Raw genomic sequence first — 18,571 nt, forward strand, 5'->3', positions numbered from 1 at the left:
GTTATATTCTGTTGTTTCTGAAGATGGAGAAGAAATTGATTTCCATATCTCGAGCTAAAAGTAAAAATAAAAACTATTTTCTAAAGTATTTTCTAATTAATAGATTTTAATGTTAATAATATGCACAGCTCCAATCTATACATTTACCCAGTGGTGGAGCAGCCTATAAATTAATTGAATTACTTTGCGCACACTATTGCATAATCTAGTCTATTTTATTTTAGTCTTTCACATTAATAAACAGTGTGAAGCTTTACATTTGTAGATTCATATATTTGCTTTTTGTACAAACCAGTAATAGCAGCAATTCAAAATTACCAATCAATCAGTTGATCATATCCAATGTACAATTCTGATTTTGCTTCATTACACTGGTAAAAATTTGCAACTTTTTTCCAAACTTAATGAGGAATACATTAAAATGAAACCCTCAACAAATTTCCCTTAATTTGCTTAGAAACTGGTCACCCTTAGACACATGCCCATCCTAACTATTCCATTCACAGTAAGTGAAGGGAGTAGTCTTGTGTTCAGGCTACAAAATCATTCATTCACTTGAACCTTTAACCAGCTCAAATATAAATAAAATGTTTAAAAATAGAAATATTGCAAGGTATTTCCTTTAAAGCAGACACAGAGCTATCAGATAAACTTACATCTCCACATTTTCCCCATTAATGTCCTCTGCGGAAGAAAACCTCATGTCTTTCCCAATTTTATCCTCTGAAGGTGCTTAACAAGCTTGAACCCAACAGTGGTAGGGTCCCTATTCCTACGGTCTCGGGGTTATTGGGATTGTGCAATAGTGCTGGTCTTCTCACAGTTCTCCCATCCCAAACTTGAACTTTAGCCACCTGGAAGACCCTAGATATTTTCCATTTATAGAATTATAGTAAGTTGATACGTCTTCTCTTCCTCATTTACCCTATGGCCACAATGGGTTCCACAATGGAAATATCAGTACGTGTGGAGTTTGTGTTGGTGCTAAACTGTGGATTCTGAGCTTGATTGGTTCTCTTGTGGCTTCTGCCTTCAATCCATGCCTGCCTGCAGGGAGGGCTGGTGTAGGCAAGAGGCTCTACATGGGTGGCCCTTCCCCCTTTACAAAAATTCAACAAAGATTTGAATTCAGACTGGAAATTTGCATTAAGCCAGCAGTAGATGAAAGGGTTGTAGCACGTGCTACTCATGGCAAACCAGTGGAAGGTAAAGTATAGGGCATTGTTAGTATTGATGGCCTTGCTTGAGATGAGCACCACATAGCAGTTCAAAGGAAACCAACAGACAGCAAACACCAACACCACCAGTATCAGCATCTTCAACATCATCTTCTTCTTGCGTCTGTGGGCAAAGTATTGCTCCATAGTGATATCCCCAATGGCATTTCGCAACCACAGCCTCTTTGCCACCATTGTGTAGGCCACAGTTATAATCAGGAAAGGCAGAACGTACAAGAGAATAAATGTGGACAAGTCCATGTACTTCCAGTACAAATCAGCTGGCTGAGGGAAATTGTGGAGACACAGACTTCGCACCCTCTTTTTTCTGGAAGACAGAATGCAAGGTGATTTCCACACAGGAACAGAAATTCTTCACTGATTGCAGAATAAATCAGACTCTGCTATGTTGGCGAGAATAAATGCACCAATTCTATGAGAAATGGTCGGGCAGAGAGTGCATTGGGCAGGCCATGTCGTAGCATATACCCTACAATAAATATCCACCCAGAGATCGGAGTTGGAATGGCTGCATGCATTTCGAATTTTACTGTTTTATCATATCTCTTCCAATACAAAGATGAAGTTGGTGCTAATTGGGTAGCTCTTTAACAATTAACATAAACAAGAAGGACTGAAAATCCACCTCAAAGTCTCAAATTTTCTTTAATTCCATAAGTGGGTGTTTGCAGGTTTTGCTGTATCCCTGCCTTTTATTTACAGTAGAGACTTTGATGCTTTTTAACACAGAAATCCCACTATATCGCCATAAAGAAGACAGCATCAAATCGACTTTGGTTGATTACACAGAACTGAACATAACCAGCATAATGCCAGGACAGTGTGTCTTCTTATACAGCAAGCCAGCATTCTGGGAGCAAAAGAAACGGGATGTGTAACTCAAAGATGTCAGCCCCTTGTGCGATGTTTAACATACACGTCTGACATATCTTTCTACACAAAAATGGTGGAAGATCTTGATGTGCTTATGCTATTAGCCATGAACATGTATACCACTCTTTGAATCCAAGCAAATTTTCTGTGCATGGTACTTGACTTTACGATGCACAGATGGACACGGGATTTGTGCGAGCAACGTGTTCGTGTGATCAGAAATACATTGGAGGAGAATTTGAAGAGAAGTAGAGAGATGTTTGAGGCAGAAAGGTGTGTGGACCTTAGATGCCTTAGGCAGAGACATTTTGTTCTTGTGAGTCAATTCGTACTGGTTTCGGATAGAAAGACGTGGAGGAGAGAGAGAGACCACAAGGGCCAGTGTTTCTGGTCTGATGTCCTCAACAATTTTGATGAAGATGAGTGGTGGAGTCATTTTCATATATCTGAGGGACTTTTGACTTTGTATTGGAATAATTGGGCCCCACCTGTGGTGCAAGACAACAAACTGGTGACGGCCTCTGGAACCTTGGCTTAGACTCACTGTTGCTGTGTGGTGGTATGTGAATATCAATCCATAAGTTATATTTTTGGTGTTGGTGTGGCCACTGTGTGTGTGCATATTAGTACACTAAGTTACTGGAGCATTGAAGAGGGTCCCATTTAAATGCCTTGTTGATCTGCCAAGTAATGCATGTCTTCAGGAGACAATGGACAGATTTACAGGATGGGGGTATCCAATGTGTGCTGGTGCCACTGATGGCAGACGTATTCCAATTAGAACCCACCCCCCCCCCCCCCCAGAAAGGGTGGCTCTCCATTGTTCTTCAAGCTATTGTGGACCAAAACCAATGGCAAGCATCATGGCCCAAGTTACAATTATTTACCTTTATTAATTAACATGTTTCATATGTCGATCTAAACACAGATGTTTTGTTGTTCCAGCTTCATAGATGTGTATGTGGATTGGCCAAGTCACACCCATGATGCTCGATTTTTAGCCAACTCGCCCATCTACAGAAAGGCTGAGGATCAAGGTCGTTACCTCTTCCCCCGTGAAGTAAGTTTACCCAGTAATGTATGTGTGCATCAGTCAATAAATCATTGTGCTTTTTTGTCACATGTAACTATCCAAACTGAAGGGATGGCTGGCTCTACTTCAAGTGAAACTTATGACAATTCAAGGGTCAGGTTCTATCCTGTTATTGTAAAATGGCCACTCAAAAACATTATTAAACTGATTGTTTGTGATCTCAGAGGTTGCCCACAGAAATCCAAAACTGTTAATGGAGTGGAACTCCCGGTGCATCTAATCAATCCCAGCGTACCCCATCAGGAAGTGGCTGATGAAGGGGTTCACTCATCACCACGCACTTGTCACCCGTGATATGTCCCGAGCAAAGCCGTAGTCACTATGTTTTTGAGCAAGCCTCTCCAATATTGGGCCACCCTTCACTGTTCCCATAATGTGGTGCCTACTTTCATCCTCAGCTCGTAGGGCAAGGAGTCTGTGGATCTCTTTATCCCCCGCAATTCACAGACGTCGTGACCATTAGATGCTGAATCCTGACTGTTCCTTTTAAATTTTCAAATTTCCCGCTAATGTAACACAGATTACTCGTCATCATATTCCTGACCTGAGTTGGTCCTGGAATGCCGAAATGCTCTTTCACGTAGATGGCATTGCGGGTCTGTTACTACCTCTACTGCTGGTTAATAAAAAAGCCGGGACTAGAATGAGCTCCCATTCCCTGTCAGTGCTTTTTACACAGAGGGCGTAATGTAAAAAGCTGCAAATATCCCAGAACAAAGTTGTTGTGTGAAAAGCCTAAATATCTCATGTATGCAATTGGGTGCAAGTACTTTTCAACATCCTGAGCTGTTATATAGATATAGATTTTTTTTAATGTATAACTAATTTCATTCTCTCTGCCTCTTCACCTGAAACCATCAATTCATTGTTGGGGGGGGGGGGGGAAAAGATCAGGAACAAGCCACCTTTGCTCAATAGATCATAAATTACTTGGACTCTGAGATATGAGAGCCAAGACTTCTTACCACATTGTACAGAGAAGCATCACTGGTCAGATGGAAAAATACCAAACTAAATTTTGGCAAAGAGTCAAGTCAAAGGCTGATTCAAACCAAAAACTTCACGACTGACGCTGCTTTTCTCACAATTTAAAAGCAATTTCCATGGTCTAATTGTCACAATTCTTTTTTTGAATATTACCACTCAAGGCTTCAGAATGAGAGCCTGCCAAAGGTGTTATTTCAGCTACACTTTAAAATGCAAAAAAAAAACCCTTCTGTGTTTTTTTATTTGATTTTGCCTCACCTGTATTCAACTTTGAATAATTTCTGGTATATTGCGTGTGGAAGAGAGAAACCAGTAGCCAAAATCCAAATGATGACAATACAGATGACTCCTTTAGTCTTCGACATCCTGGGCTTTAAGGGATGCATGATGACCTGTGCAAAGCAAAAGCAAAGCATGAGTGCCTCATGCATCCTGGCTGACTCATGTAATGTATTAAACACAGGTTTGTGTGTAACAGGGGAATTACTACTTTGAGGAATCCTATACAACCCAGAATTAATGGGCTGAATGATTCCGGTCTATGTAAATTTTAGTAGAGAGTCGAGAGCAAAATAATCAATCCTATTCCCCCACTTATCTCTGAAAATTGTTTCCCCTGTGGACGGTGAGCTTCAATTTATCCCTGTGGAAAAAGTTTTATTTCACTTACGCCCTGTATTTTTCTTATCACTTTGAAACAGTGTTCTCTGGATAGGGACACATCCAGCAAATATCCACACTGCATAAACTGCTGGAGGGACTTTGTGGGTCAGGCAGCACCTGTGGAGGGAAGTCAATAGTTGACACTACTGTTTGAAACCTTGCTTCAGAAGAAAAGTTTTGGCATGAAACATTGTTCGCTCATTTCCATCATGAATGCAGCCTGACCAGTTAAGTTCCTCCAGCAGTTTGGGGGTTTTTTTGCACTGGATTTCAGAATCTGTGGTCTCTCATGTTTCTCAAATTTTCCACAACCATTTATGCTCCACGGAGAACAGTTTCTGCTTCTCCAGTCTGACCTTGCAATTTAAAGTCCTCATTCTTCAAACCTTTCTCAAAAATCTATTCTGCACCCCCTCTCGTATCTCCATATCACTCCTTAAGTGTCGTGTCCAGAATTGAATGTAATATACCGCCTGTGTTTTTTAGTAGCTCAACGTAACCTCACTGCTATTGTACATCATGTTTCCGATGACAAAGCCCAGCATTTTTTTCTATTGGGAACTGGTGCCCTAATTGTTTTACTTCATGTACCATCTCAAGCATTTGTTGACTATTAGTTGAGATAACGTCAGTGGCTTATGAAAAGGAGTGCAATCTGCTTGCATTTTATCCCCTGGACTTCAGGTACTACAGACAATTCCAAATCCCTTCCAAACAGTTTATTCAGCAGGTAATCATGAAGTCAATTTGAAAAAGAAAACTAAGAATGTACTTTACTATCCAGAAGAATATTAATTTGTCCACAGCTGCATTGGATCAATTTAGCTTTCTGCTCAGCATGCCATAAATAAATTAGAATCTAAATTTCCCATTATACAGGCTTATACTCAACTTCTAAAGAGAAATGTTTTAAATCTGCTGCTTAAAATGCACCACAGTATATTATCTGCTTCAACTAAACACAAGAACCTGCTTAACATGAATGAGCATTGATTTGATCCAAGGTGAAACTTATCTTGCACAAGGTCGACACAAATTAATATTCATTTCCCACTTTGAAGCCTATTTACACTGAGTTTTATTAATGCTATAAAATCTCGACAATGGGAACTATTCGCAAGTAGTGGAACCATCATTTGGAATAGAATGATCTCTCATCAGAACTAGACATCCTTTGATGTCTGCTTAATATTGTTAAGGAGATGTATAACTGATGTTGAGATGTATATTGAGATGATAGGATTAAGAAAAATATTTTAGAACTGTTGTGTAGAAAATTAGTATACCAATTTGATGAGTTTTCTAATGGTAGATGTCAAACATTTAGGATTAGTGAAAAAGGGCCTGGTTTTGGATGCCTGGTCACGGTATTTAGATGGTTGAGAGGCTAGACTAATGAACAACATAAATTAAAAGTAACTTCATCCACTGTACTCTAAAAAGAACCAGACTGTTTTTGTTAGAACTATTCCAAACTGACTGCGACATTTGAAATATTCAAGAGTTAGGACTTGGCCTGACTGGCAGTCCTGTAGATAATCATAAGATAAAGGAACAGAAGAAGGCTATTCGGCCCATCAAATCATTCTGCAACTCCACCCTGAGCTAAACTGTTCTCATATCTAGTTCCAAATTCCAGCTTTTTTTCCATATCCCTTGATACCCTGACTAGATATCTATCAATCTCCTCCTTAACCTACCCCAATGATCTGGTGACCACAGCTGTATGTGGCAACAAATTTCAGAAATCCATGACCCTCCGGCTAAAGAAATATCTCTGTTTTAAATGGGTACCTTCTAATTCTAAGACCGCGTCCTCTTGTCCTGGATTCACCCATCAAGGGAAACATCTTATTCACATCTACTCTGTCCAATCCTTTCAGTATTCAAAATGTTTCCACGAGATACCCTCTCATTCTTCTACACTCCAATAAATACAGTTCAAGAGCCAATAAAAATTCCTCATATGTTAGTCCCTGCATTCCAGGAATAATCCTGGTAAATCCTCTCTGTACTCTCTCCAATGTCATTATATCCTTTCAAAGATAAGGGGCCAAAATTGCACACGGTTCTCCAAATGAGGCCTTGCCAGTGCCCCATAGAGCCTCATCAACACCTCCTTACTCTTGTGCACTATTCCTCTTGAAATGAATCCCAACATAGCATTCACTTTCTTTACTGATGATCCAACCTGATGGATACCTGCACGAGGACCCCGCCCCCCCACCCCCACAAATCCCTTTGCACGTCTGAATTTTCTCCCCATCCAAATAATCTGCCTGTTTATTTCCTCTTCTAATATGTCCAACTGTACATTTCTCAACATTGTATTACATCTGCCATTTTTTTGTCCACTTTCCTAAGCTGTCCAAGTCTCTCTGCAACCTTTTGGTTTCTTCAACACTTCCTACTCCACTACCTATCTTGGTGTCACCTACAAACTTAGCCACAAAACTATTCACTCCACAATCTAAATCATCAATATCAATATACATTGTAAAAAGAAGCTTCCCCAACACTGAACACCCCTGTGGAACACCAACTCATAACCGGTGACCAACCAGAACAGGATCCCTTTATTCCCACCCTTTGCCTTCTGCCTCTCACCCAATCTCTTTCCTGTAATTCTATGGGCTCTCATCTTATTAAGCAGCCTCTTATGTGGTACCTTATCGAAGGCCTTTTGAAAATCCTAATGCACAACATCCACAGCCCTTGTCCATCCTATTTGAGATTTCCTCAAAAAGTTCCAATAGGTTGGTCAAGAAGGATCTTCCCTTCATGAAACTATGCTGGCCTAGACCTATCATGTCATGGATCTTGAGTTATTTCATAACCTCGCCCTCGAGGATTGACTCCAATAACTTTCCAACTATCGATGTCAGATTAATAGGCCTATAATTTCCTTTATTATGCCTCTCTCCTTTCTTAAACAGCAGAACTACATTTGCGACCTTCCAATCCTCCGGAACCATGCCAGAGTTTATTGATTCCTGAAAAATCATTTCCAATGCCTCCACAATCTCCAAAGCCACCTCCTTCAGAACTCATGAGTCATCTCATCTGATCTAGGAGACTTATCTACTTTCAGTCCATTCATCTTACTAAGCACTATCTCTCTAGTAATCCTGACTGCACCTAATTCTATTCCCTGAGTCCTCTGACTATCAGGTATATTGCTATTGTCTTCCACTGTGAAGACTGAAGCAAAATCCTCATTTAGTTCCTCTGCATCTCTTTGTTACCCATTATAATTTTTATAGCATCATTTTAAATCAGTCCTATAGCTACCCATGTCTCTCGTTAACTCTTCATACATTTTTTTAATTAGTATCCTTTTGTATGTTATTTGCCAAATTCCTTTCATAATTCATCTTTTCTTTTCTAATGACTTTCTTAGTTTCTTTCTGTAAGTTTTTATAAGTTTCCCAGTCCTCTGTTTTCCCACTAATTTTTGCTTCCTTTTAATGCCCTCCCTTTTGGTTTTAGCCTTGTTACTCAGAATGGTGCCATTTTTCCATTCATAATTTTCTTTTTTCTTGTAATATATCTATCCTGCACTTTCTTTATTTCTTCTGGAAATATCATCCAATTCTGCTCTGCCATCCCCCCCATTGAGTTGACTTTTCCAATCAACTTGGGCCAGTTCTTCGCTCATCTCACTGTAATTCCCTTTGTTCCACTGAAATATTGACCCACCTGATACCAGCTTTTCCTTTTCAAATTTGAAACTGAACTCTTAATATTATTATCACTACTTCCTAAGGATTCCATTACCTTTAGATCCTTAATGACCTCTGGTTTATTACACATCACCCAATCCAGAACTGCCCATCCTCTGGTGGGCTTATCAACAAGCTGTTCCAAAAAGCCATTCCATAGTCATTCTACAAACTCTCTCTCCTGAGATCCAGAACTTTCCTGGCTTTCCCTATCCCCTTTCATGTGAAAATTCCCTTTAATTATTTTGACATGTTCCTTCTGTCATGCTTTTTATATTTCCAGCTGTAACTCGTAGTCCACTTTCCGGCTGCTGTTTGGAGGCCTGTGTATAACTACTATTAGGGTCCTTTTGCCCTTGCCATTTCTTAACTCAACCCATAAGGATTCTACCACTTCTGACCCTATGTCCTTTCTTTCTAATGATTACCATCAGGGCCACACCAGCCCCTCTACCGACCTGCCTATACACTGTGTACCCTTGGACATTCAGCTCCCAATCACATCCATCATTAATCATTTCTCAGTGATGGCCACAATGTCATATCTTTCAATCTGTAGCTGTACAACAAGGTCATCTATTTATTCCTAATGCTCCATGCATTTAAGTACAGTACCCTCCGACCAGTATCTGTTACCAATTTCTCTATTTCCATTGGACAGCCCAAATGATCTTGTCTTTTCACCTGCCTGACCTTTTTGTCATCTTTGCTGCACATTATTTTTGACTTTTTTCTATTTTCCTCTTTCTCAAACCTAACCCTCTGGTTCCCTTCTACCTTCATCTCTGCACTGACATTTTGATTCCTAGAATGGGGATTTGCCAAGAGTGTGTGGAGAAGGAATCAGGGGTCCTTGTCATGGTTCATCCCCAGCAGCAGCGCGACAGAGAACTCTGATTTACAGGCTGTTTCCAGGGATAGACATCCAGATCTGCATTCAGTCCTTTGAACCTGCTTCACCATTTAATATGATCATTCAAATTCAGTACTCTGCTCCTGCCTTCTCTCTGTATCTCTTGGTCTCAGTGCTGGAAAATATGCACCTTGGCTAGGGAGTATAGAAAAGAAGTGATACACTGGAAATTAGAAATCAATATCTTTCATATATTACGTTGATGTGACATTTCTTAAGTAGAGAGGGCTGGGAATCTTTTGAAATTGAATATCTCCAAGCCAAGATCAAGAGGTCTGGTCAGAGTGGTTAATAAAGGAGTAGAGCAGAAGATTGGATGTCTCAGACTCAAGAAACAAAATGGACCCATTCTCCATTTTTCATGTTACCAATTCAGCTGCATAATCAAGGGCACCCCCGTAGTATGATCAGACCTGGGCTACTGGCTGTATCCTATCTTTATAAACCTTGATCAGTTGTAGCCCAACTTCAACTGTCGGTTGCAAAACATTTGTCCAACCCACATAAGAGGGCACCAGCTCTAACCCACAAGGATAACTGGCATCATTGTTAGCGAATGAGTCAGGTAGTTTGGTCCAACACCTACCTCAGCTACTGTTTCATATGGCCCAAAGTTGGCTGAAGTTCCTGAACGTTTCCAATCCTTCTGCCTAATGAAATGTCTTTTAAAAACCCTATCACTTTCTCTCCCATGTTGAACACACAAGTGCTGAATATATGGCTAAAATGCCCTTTCAACATTGTACTGGATGTCATTCCATCCAAACATCAATGACTTAACTTAGGAGCTTTTGATGTTGACAAACTGTACAAACCTATTTGACATATCCACCTTTGGGATCACCTCCTTCAAAGGCTGTGTGAAAGTGAACCATAAACAGTGAACAGACAATAAACACAAGTCTATCAGTATGTTGACAGAGATGACCGAGCATTAGAAATTGTAACCCTAACAGTGTGAACACTTACAAGGTCCCGTGACATGGCTGAGTCAATGCCGACAGAGGCCATTCCCGCATTAGCGATTAGCGCAATGCTATTAAGGTGCCAGCAATTTGGGTTTGAATCCAGAACCATCTGTAAGGAGTTTGAACATTCTCCCCGTGTCTGCGTGGGTTTCCCCAAGTTCTCTGGTTTGCTCCCACCTTCAAAACGTACTGGGGATGTAGGTTAATTGGGATACTTGGGCGGTATGAGATCATGGGCTGGAAGAGCCTGTTAAAATTTAGAATTTAACATTCAAATGTTATCGGTTCACCACATCTCAGCTCTCTGCAAAGCCCAAGCTTATCTAAAAGATCATTTTCTTGCCTGTGAAGGCCTTCCTATCAGGAAACAGAAACATTGTTTGCGAAGATATGAATTTAATATAATCCTTTCAGAAATATTTCTAGCAGTGCTCAGTGAGAATACAAAAAACAGCAGGGGTTGCTTGATAGTTTAATAGTAAACTACTGACTGACTTCCTGGTGGTAGGAGTGAAGGCAGTGAGTAAGATAGTGTCATTCAATCCTTGGCTGAAATTAGTTGGAGAACAATCGACTGACTAACCATTGGGACACTAGAGCAAGCAGTGAAGGAAGGATTGACATAGGCTATCAATTTGCTCATATTTATTCTGTGTTTTCAATTCTGAGCCAAGGCCATTTTGGGAGAAGGGACTGGTGGCGCTATGGCGAGACGCAATGGGGTGGAACTTGTAAACAGACACTTTTCATTGCAGATTAAACTTTTACCATGTCTTTCTACACTATGAGAAACTTTGAAAACCAATCTTTATTAGGTGAATATTTTCCTGGAAAATTCCCATTCATTTGTGGAAAGTTTTTGGGTGTGTTACTGTCTTCTATTGTTGATACTGTACCTGGTGCCGGTCCAGAGCAATGGCAGTGAGAGTCAGGACAGAAACATGGACAGAACAGTACTGAGCAAAACGGCTAACATGACACATTAGCTTGCCGAATACCCAGTTACTATTTACAAACCGGACCTGTAAGAGAGGCAGAGAAGAAAAAACATAAATCTACAATATTTGTTTGGTTTTCTCCAGATGATTAATGAACCATTCAACAACACAAAGCTTAGAGACAAACCAGGCCTCACATCTCCAGCTGCCCTCAACTATACCATATAAATAATGGATATGGGAAAAGAAAAGTTAACTTTGCTCTTAGAATATGAATGCAATGTGAATCCACTCAGGTTAATGATGTAGAAACATTTTGGAGAAATTTAGCAGGTCCCACAGCATTTGAAGGGAGTTCTGTGAGAGCCTCTCTCACAGCTCCCCACCTGTAATCCCTGCTGCTCGCAAACTCTTCGTCATGTGATCACTCAGGTTACCCTTTACTTCCTGTGAATGATGCGTGACATGCTGAGATTCTCCAGCACATTTGTATAGTTCATTTGACCCTGACACCTGCAGACTTTCCTGTTCAACTCCACTCAGAGCAGATAGGAGAGGCTGTATTCCAGCTACTTTTAGAACATAGAACATGACAGCACAGCACAGGCCCTACAGCCCACGATGTTGTATTGACTCCACAACAATCTCACTCCCACAACCCTCTATTTTTCTTTGGTGTTTTAGGTTCAAGTTACTTCAAGTGTCCACCATGGCAACAGCATGCTTTGAGATACTTGGATTTTTTTCACTTTCAATGCATTATGTTGCTTGCATTCTACCCAATGAGCCTGACGAGTGGGGGAAGGTGGGTGGGAACACCAACATCAATACAGGAACACAAGATACGACCTTCCCAATCAATTTTTCATTAAGATTCTTTCCAAACCTAGAGGACAAATGGAATAAAACTTGTAGGATGATCGTGCAAACAGCCCAAATGAAGGAGCAGAGAGGAGTCATTGAATCAGAAGTGGTATTTCAAATGTATTTGCCACATTGATAGATCAATTCATTTTAACTTCAAATGTGCCATCAATATTTTTTTTAAAAGACCAAGGAAAGTTGCTGAAATGGTGCGTTTTGCTACCAGCTCCAAAGACTTTGCTGTTATTGATTTCAGACCACAGAAAAATAAACCAAAATTAGCACAAAATGGGAGCACATTTTTGTTGTATTAATTGAGATACTCAAATCAGATCAGATTGGATACCCCAATCCAACTCAACGTCATAGATCAAGAACAAAGTCCTTAAACCAATGCCCAGGGATCACGCTTGGACTCTATTCAGTTAAAACTAAAGACTCAATTCTCATTCCAATTTTAGAACTTTCCACTTGGCAAAACTGAACTCTACATCATGGTTCTTTCCCCATGAATTTACAAAAGACTTGGAATGAAAATTTGACAGACCACAATTCTGATCACAGAATTGCCTTGGTAAATTTAAATTAAATGTGTTACTAATAAACAATGGCAGCAGGTTGATGAAAATTGAAAGCAAAGTGAAAAACATTGGTAAATTGTCCCTGCCCTCAGAAGTGGAGAAGTACCCAGTCAGCAGAAATCTTGGAAGATCAGGCACGTCTCCATAAGGCTGTCTGAACAAATAAATGCAGATTTGATCCTTCATCTCGCAGGATGACACTTTACAATGGGAAGGCACATTTGACATCAGGAGACCATGATGCATGGTGCTGGCAGGGTTGAAAGACCTCATGCTCCAAGCATTCCAATTGTTCATTTCAAATGCTCCATGCTTGTCTGTTTTCGTGCACTCATACCTGGTTCTAATTTGAAAAGGAACCCAAGGGTACTTTTTCACAGAGGGTGGTAAGGAACTGGCTTCCAGAGGAAGCCGTAGGAACGGGTACAATTACAAAGATATTTTAGAAGGTACGTGGATCAGAAAGTTTTATGGGATATGGGGCAAATTGGACTAGCTCGGGTAAGGACTTGGTAGCATGTTCAAGTTAGGCTATAGGACCTGTTCCCATGCAGTACAACTATATACTGCATGGAAACAAGCTCTTCCACCCACAATATTTTGCTGACCTATATAGACATACTCCACAACAATCTAATTTTTCCCTACCTCACAACCACAATCCTCTATTTTTCCCACATCCGTGTGCCCTTCTAAGAATCTTTAAAATATTCCTATTGTACCAGCCTCTACCACTACCTCCAGCAATACATTCCAGGCACCCACCACTCTCTTTGTAAAAAAAAAAACTTTTGCTATCACCTCAAAGCTTTCCTCCGCTCAGCTTAAATAAATATACTCTGGTATTTGCTATGTCATACAGGGAAAAAGGCACTGGCTGTCCACCATATCCAAGTCCCTCGTAATCTTATGTACCTCTGTAAAGTCTCCTCTCATCCTTCGTCACTCTGACGAGAAAAGCCCTAGCACTGCAAACCTTCCTTCAAAAGACCAGTCTGCAACAGATATCCTGGGCAACCTGCACAGCAGGTTCCCAAGGAGGCATTATTTAGCTTTAATATGAGCTGCTGGGCTTGGAGTCTTGGGGAGTGGGGAAGTGTAGGAGGGAAGAGTGTATAATATGGGGCACACACCCCAACACAATAGCCCCTTTTCCACTGGCACCCTGTTCCAGGAATTAATTGGGAATTTACTGGGACAGGGTCCAGTGGAGTAGGAACACTGTCTAAACATCAGCATCAAATAACGTCATTTCACGCCAGGCATTAACCACCTCAACCCCTTCTCGTAGCCCTGGTGTTTTGCTGACGCTGGTATGGTGATAAAACCAGTGGAAAAATTCTAACTGAAAGTCATCTGTTTCTAGTTGAAGACGGAACACTCCAATCCCTGGGGATGAGCTGTGTCCCAGTTAAGAGTGGCCCAAAGGGCTTCCTATCCCAGGACGCTGCACAGCCAATTAACTGGGATGGCAGTGGAAAAGGGGCTTTTGAAATTGTGTGTTCAACTTTCTGCAAAATTCTAATAGAATTTGACCCTTAACTCAAGTGGAAGGAAAGAAAAGTTAATTGGCCAGTTACATAATTCATTAGTAGCCAGAAGTAATCTGAAGCAATGGCTTCAGATCATTGCACTGAAGTGGACACTGACCTATCAGATGCATTTTTTTTATTTGACAGGCATCCGCTTAATCATGTGCGCATGTTTGAGACACAGCACCAACTTATCTGTGTCATGGAGCAAAGTTCAAAATTATTGTCAGAATCCCCATACAACCCTGAGATAGATTCATTTTCCGACAGACTCGCCTGAATTTCTAATTATCTGTAACTGTAAAATGTACCTGGTGAGGCCAGCTGGTAACTCATTCAACAATTGTTGCAATTTCATGAACAATAGACAAAGCTGTTCAATTCAATTTTGTCTTTACAGGTGACATTGCTTGAGAGTAAAGCAAAGGTTTGAAGCTGGTAGCCTTGCGTGTCCTGTCAGTATCACTGTTGACATGCTCCCAGGTGTGGAAGCGATCGGAGTAAGTTCCCTTGTTATCATGAAAAAAGGACTCGCCAATCAGTTATGTCTCTCAAAGATTGGAGCCCAGAGCATATTGGATATCGGTTGAAGGTGAGTGGAGGAGAGTTCAGGGGAGATGTCAGACGCAAGTGTTTTATTCAGAGTGGCAAGTACATGGAATACATTGCCAGGGGTGGTGGTGGAGGCTGGTACAATAGGGGGGTTCAAAAGACTCTTAGATGGGCACCTGGATGTAAGAAAAATAGAGGGTTATGGGTGTGAGGTTGAGAAAAATTAAAATTTTTATAGACTAAGCTTTCACAGATTGGCACAACATCGTGGAGGGAAGGACCTGTACTGTGTTGTAATATTCGATGTATTATTCAAATTGAAAGGCTGTGAAACAAGGATATGTCCTCTGGAGAAAATCCAGAATTAGGATGCAGAGAGCAGTAACATTGTCCTTCAGAACACTACATTCTAATTGGCGAGCATTAGTGGGAATTCCCTGGGCAGCAGTTACTCAAATCCTAGCATTTTATGAAGAATATACACGGAGAGGGAAATGGACAAAACTTGCAAATCTGGATGATGGCTTCAGAAACTCCAAAGCAAGTGATGTGTTAATTATGATGTAGCTTCCGAGCAGCTCCTCCAAATGCAAGGTGAGAGTCATGCAGTGATCAAGTGCAGCAGGATTCGAGACCATTGATCCCACGGAGGAAGCTGATTAGAATCAATGCCACAATTGTGGAAATTCCATTTTAAATAATTATATCTCGAATATATCCAGTTTCAGTACCTGTGAGACTACTTTTTGTCAGAAAGGAAACCTGCCGACCATAGTCAGTCAGGAACAGGCATTTGCTTCCAATTCAGGGCCAATGGGGGATGGATAGTAAATGCCGTGTTGCCGGCACTGTCCACATTCAGCAAAACAAGTAAATGTCAAAATAATATAATGATGAAAACATTCCAAACATTTGGGCAAAAGTCTTCCAATTCAAAATTTCTTTTCCCAACCCCACCACGAATTCTGCATCAGAATGAATCACCTCGAAAGGCATCCTGGGGAGAATTTGCAGTGCAAGTTGAGCCCTATATTTAATGGACCCCATTGTATCATCTCCAGTTGGAACCCACCAGACTTTGTATCAATGATACTTCCAACTCTGATTTACTTTGAGCCTGATTCCAGACTGGGAGCACAGGAATCATTGCAAGGTGCCCCCGAGCTTCCATCCACCTCCAAACACAGACTGCCACCCTCACCCAAGAGATTCTGTTCAATCTTCCTGCCCTTTGAAAGGGGGACTTCAATCAAAAGGCTCACGTGCAACAAGAAGGCGACCCCTGTCCTGAAAGTAAAATCGGGGTTAAAATAAAAAGGCAAAAATCTTTTCTCTTGGCCAATCATCCCTGAAGAGCGTCTCCTTGTAAAACGTTTGTGGCCTGTGCCCACACAACAACGATGGCCAAACTCATTCCCAGCTCCTTCCTTTTCCCGGCTTTGACCCTCATCAGCAAGACCTGGCCCCAGACGGCCGGCTGAGGCAATGAGCGCTCTTACCAGGGTGAAGGGGGTGTTGAGGAGCGTGATCATGATATCGGCCACGGCCAGGTTGGCTATGAAGAGGCTGGTGGCCGAATGCATGCGCTTGGTTTTGATGAGCACTTGGCAGACCAGCACGTTGCCGAACAGCGAGATAGCAATGATGACAGAATAAGCCACGATCAGCAGAGCCTTGACAGTCGGGTTGCGGGACTCGGCTTCGTACTTGGTGGGATGGGTGAAGATGCCCCAGTCTTCGAGGGTCAGATTGGCCCTGCTGAAGAACGAGGTGGTGTTGGACAGGCCGTACAGCGCCAACAAGAAGTCGCTGCCATTGGCCTCCCCGCTGCTTTGGCTGACCGAGTTGGTTCCATCGGGCAGGGGGACCCAGAGGTAGCGGCTCATCGCCACCGCTCCCGTTTCACCAACGTCTGTTTCTCCCCTTCCAGCCAACGTCCGCAAGGAAACTGGGTGCCCACTGATCCACAGCCACCCTCCGGCAGGGGGATCGGATCACGCCCGCTTTGCTCCCTATTTCTGCAACATCGCGGCTCGGAGTTGCAAGTATCATTGATACAAAGTCTGGGAGGGGTTACTGGAGCAGCCAATCAGATCGACTCTTCGCAGCAAATCCCACTGTATCAATTTATCACCGCTTCCCGGCGGAATGGGGGGGGGGGGGGGGGGGTTTAAGCTTTTGCCCATCACTTTATCTAATCTGGGACTCACTTATTTTTAAACAAAATCAAAACATGTTAAATTTACTGCTTTGGTTAATGGGCTTATTTTTTACTTCGAGTCAGGCGAATAACCTGAGAATGAAGCGCAGACACGTTTAAAAAGTTGAGTATTCCTCACTCCTCCAAAACAAGACACAGATGGAAAGGTCCTTTCTGGATCATTGTGTTAATTATGATGTAGCTTCCGAGTTTTCTAGTTGAAGATGGAACACTCCAATCCCTGGGGATGAGTTGTGTCCCAGTTAAGAGTGGCCCAAAGGGATACTGCACCATTCCAGAAACGGGCTTTCCCATCATCTTCCTCCAAGTGGAGGACACAACGGGTCCCTGAAACCAGGTCCCTGTGGCCACTTTGCTTTTACCCCTCTCGCACCCACCGAACAATTACAGCACAGAAACAGGCCACCTCGGCCCCTCTCGTCTGCGCCCAGTCCAAATTCATCGGAAATGTTAAAATTGAGCCCACACTCACCACTTCAGCTGGACGCTCGTTCCACCCTCTCTGTGTGGGAAGTTCCCCCGAAACTTTGCCCCTTTCTCTCTTAATCTGGTTTGTCGTCGAAAAGTGGATCGACATTTACTCTGTCTCTCTCCCCCCCCCCCCTCCCCCCAGCTCATAGTTTTAAATACCTGTAACCAGTGGCGGATGAACCATTCGGCTGAAGGCAACTGACTTAACAGAAACATTGTTCAGCCACGGGTTGGAGAAGTGTAACTTTGACCCACCTTCCTAAAAGAATGGCCCTGATCCCCAGGGCGGCCACAGCGGGACCCAGAGCTGTCTGGACGGACTTTGTACCTGTCTCTGCCTGGTCGCAACCTGAGTGGTGCATTTCGTTGTAATAACGCCAGCGCCTCTCTCCTTCGCCCGCCAAGTGACGGCTGTGCTCGGGCTCAGAGCCGGACAGGGACAGACATGCGTTCAGCTGGCGCCGGTGACCTGGGTGGGCAAGGGCTGAGAGATCGGTGGCTTGGGGAACATTTAGAAACAACAAGCAGGGAGTCCGTCTTTTCCAGCCTCGGGAGAAAGGGAGGGCGAAGATTTGGCCAAGTGGCTTCGAGCCGGGACCGGTGTCGGGACTGCGGGGTCTGCGGGACAATCTTTCGAGAGGGCAGAGGGGAAGTGTTCAAAAACGGGCGCCCCTGACCCACTCTGTGTGCTCCCTCTGATTGGTTGGCCTGGATTGCCGCGAACACAAGGCAGGGCTGGAAGAGAAAACTGGCGAGGGAGAGCTGTAAGTAACATGTTTTATTTACAAACGGAATTGATTTGCAAATTGTGTCCCGCAGTTCAGGTCGGCCGAGGGGAGGGTTCGGAGTCGGGCGTCGGGAGCTCCGTTCACCGACTCCGAACCCTCCTCTCGGCGGACACTGGACCTCCCGACGCCTGAGTCCCGACTCCGAATCCTCCCCTGTCCCCTCGGCC

At 42.6% G+C, this 18,571-nt stretch overlaps 2 protein-coding genes across 14 annotated transcripts in view; one reads left to right on the forward strand and one right to left on the reverse strand.

The window, feature by feature from the left end:
• eda2r (ectodysplasin A2 receptor) overlaps nt 1-18,571 on the forward strand; it is a 678,182-nt gene that overhangs the window by 591,362 nt on the left and 68,249 nt on the right. For all 12 annotated transcript variants that reach the window (XR_011342800.1, XR_011342797.1, XR_011342807.1 and 9 more), the window contains 2 exons: nt 3,057-3,171; nt 14,773-14,964. The gene's annotated coding sequence lies outside the window, so the exon portion shown is untranslated. The remainder of the gene's footprint in view (nt 1-3,056; nt 3,172-14,772; nt 14,965-18,571) is intronic.
• LOC138740293 (G-protein coupled receptor 83-like) lies at nt 195-16,975 on the reverse strand. 2 transcript variants are annotated; one of them, XM_069892732.1, is made up of 4 exons: nt 16,424-16,975; nt 11,354-11,479; nt 4,450-4,583; nt 195-1,545 (listed from the first exon to the last, which is right to left on the reverse strand). In XM_069892732.1, the coding sequence occupies exons 1-4, from the start codon at nt 16,808-16,810 to the stop codon at nt 921-923; spliced, it is 1,272 nt and encodes a 423-aa protein (XP_069748833.1). In that variant the 5' UTR covers nt 16,811-16,975; the 3' UTR covers nt 195-920. The 2 variants fall into 2 exon arrangements, with proteins under 2 accessions (XP_069748833.1, XP_069748835.1); XM_069892734.1 differs by lacking the exon at nt 11,354-11,479.

The sequence above is a fragment of the Narcine bancroftii genome, chromosome 8 (assembly GCF_036971445.1).
Source record: "Narcine bancroftii isolate sNarBan1 chromosome 8, sNarBan1.hap1, whole genome shotgun sequence".
Lineage (NCBI taxonomy): Eukaryota > Metazoa > Chordata > Chondrichthyes > Torpediniformes > Narcinidae > Narcine > Narcine bancroftii.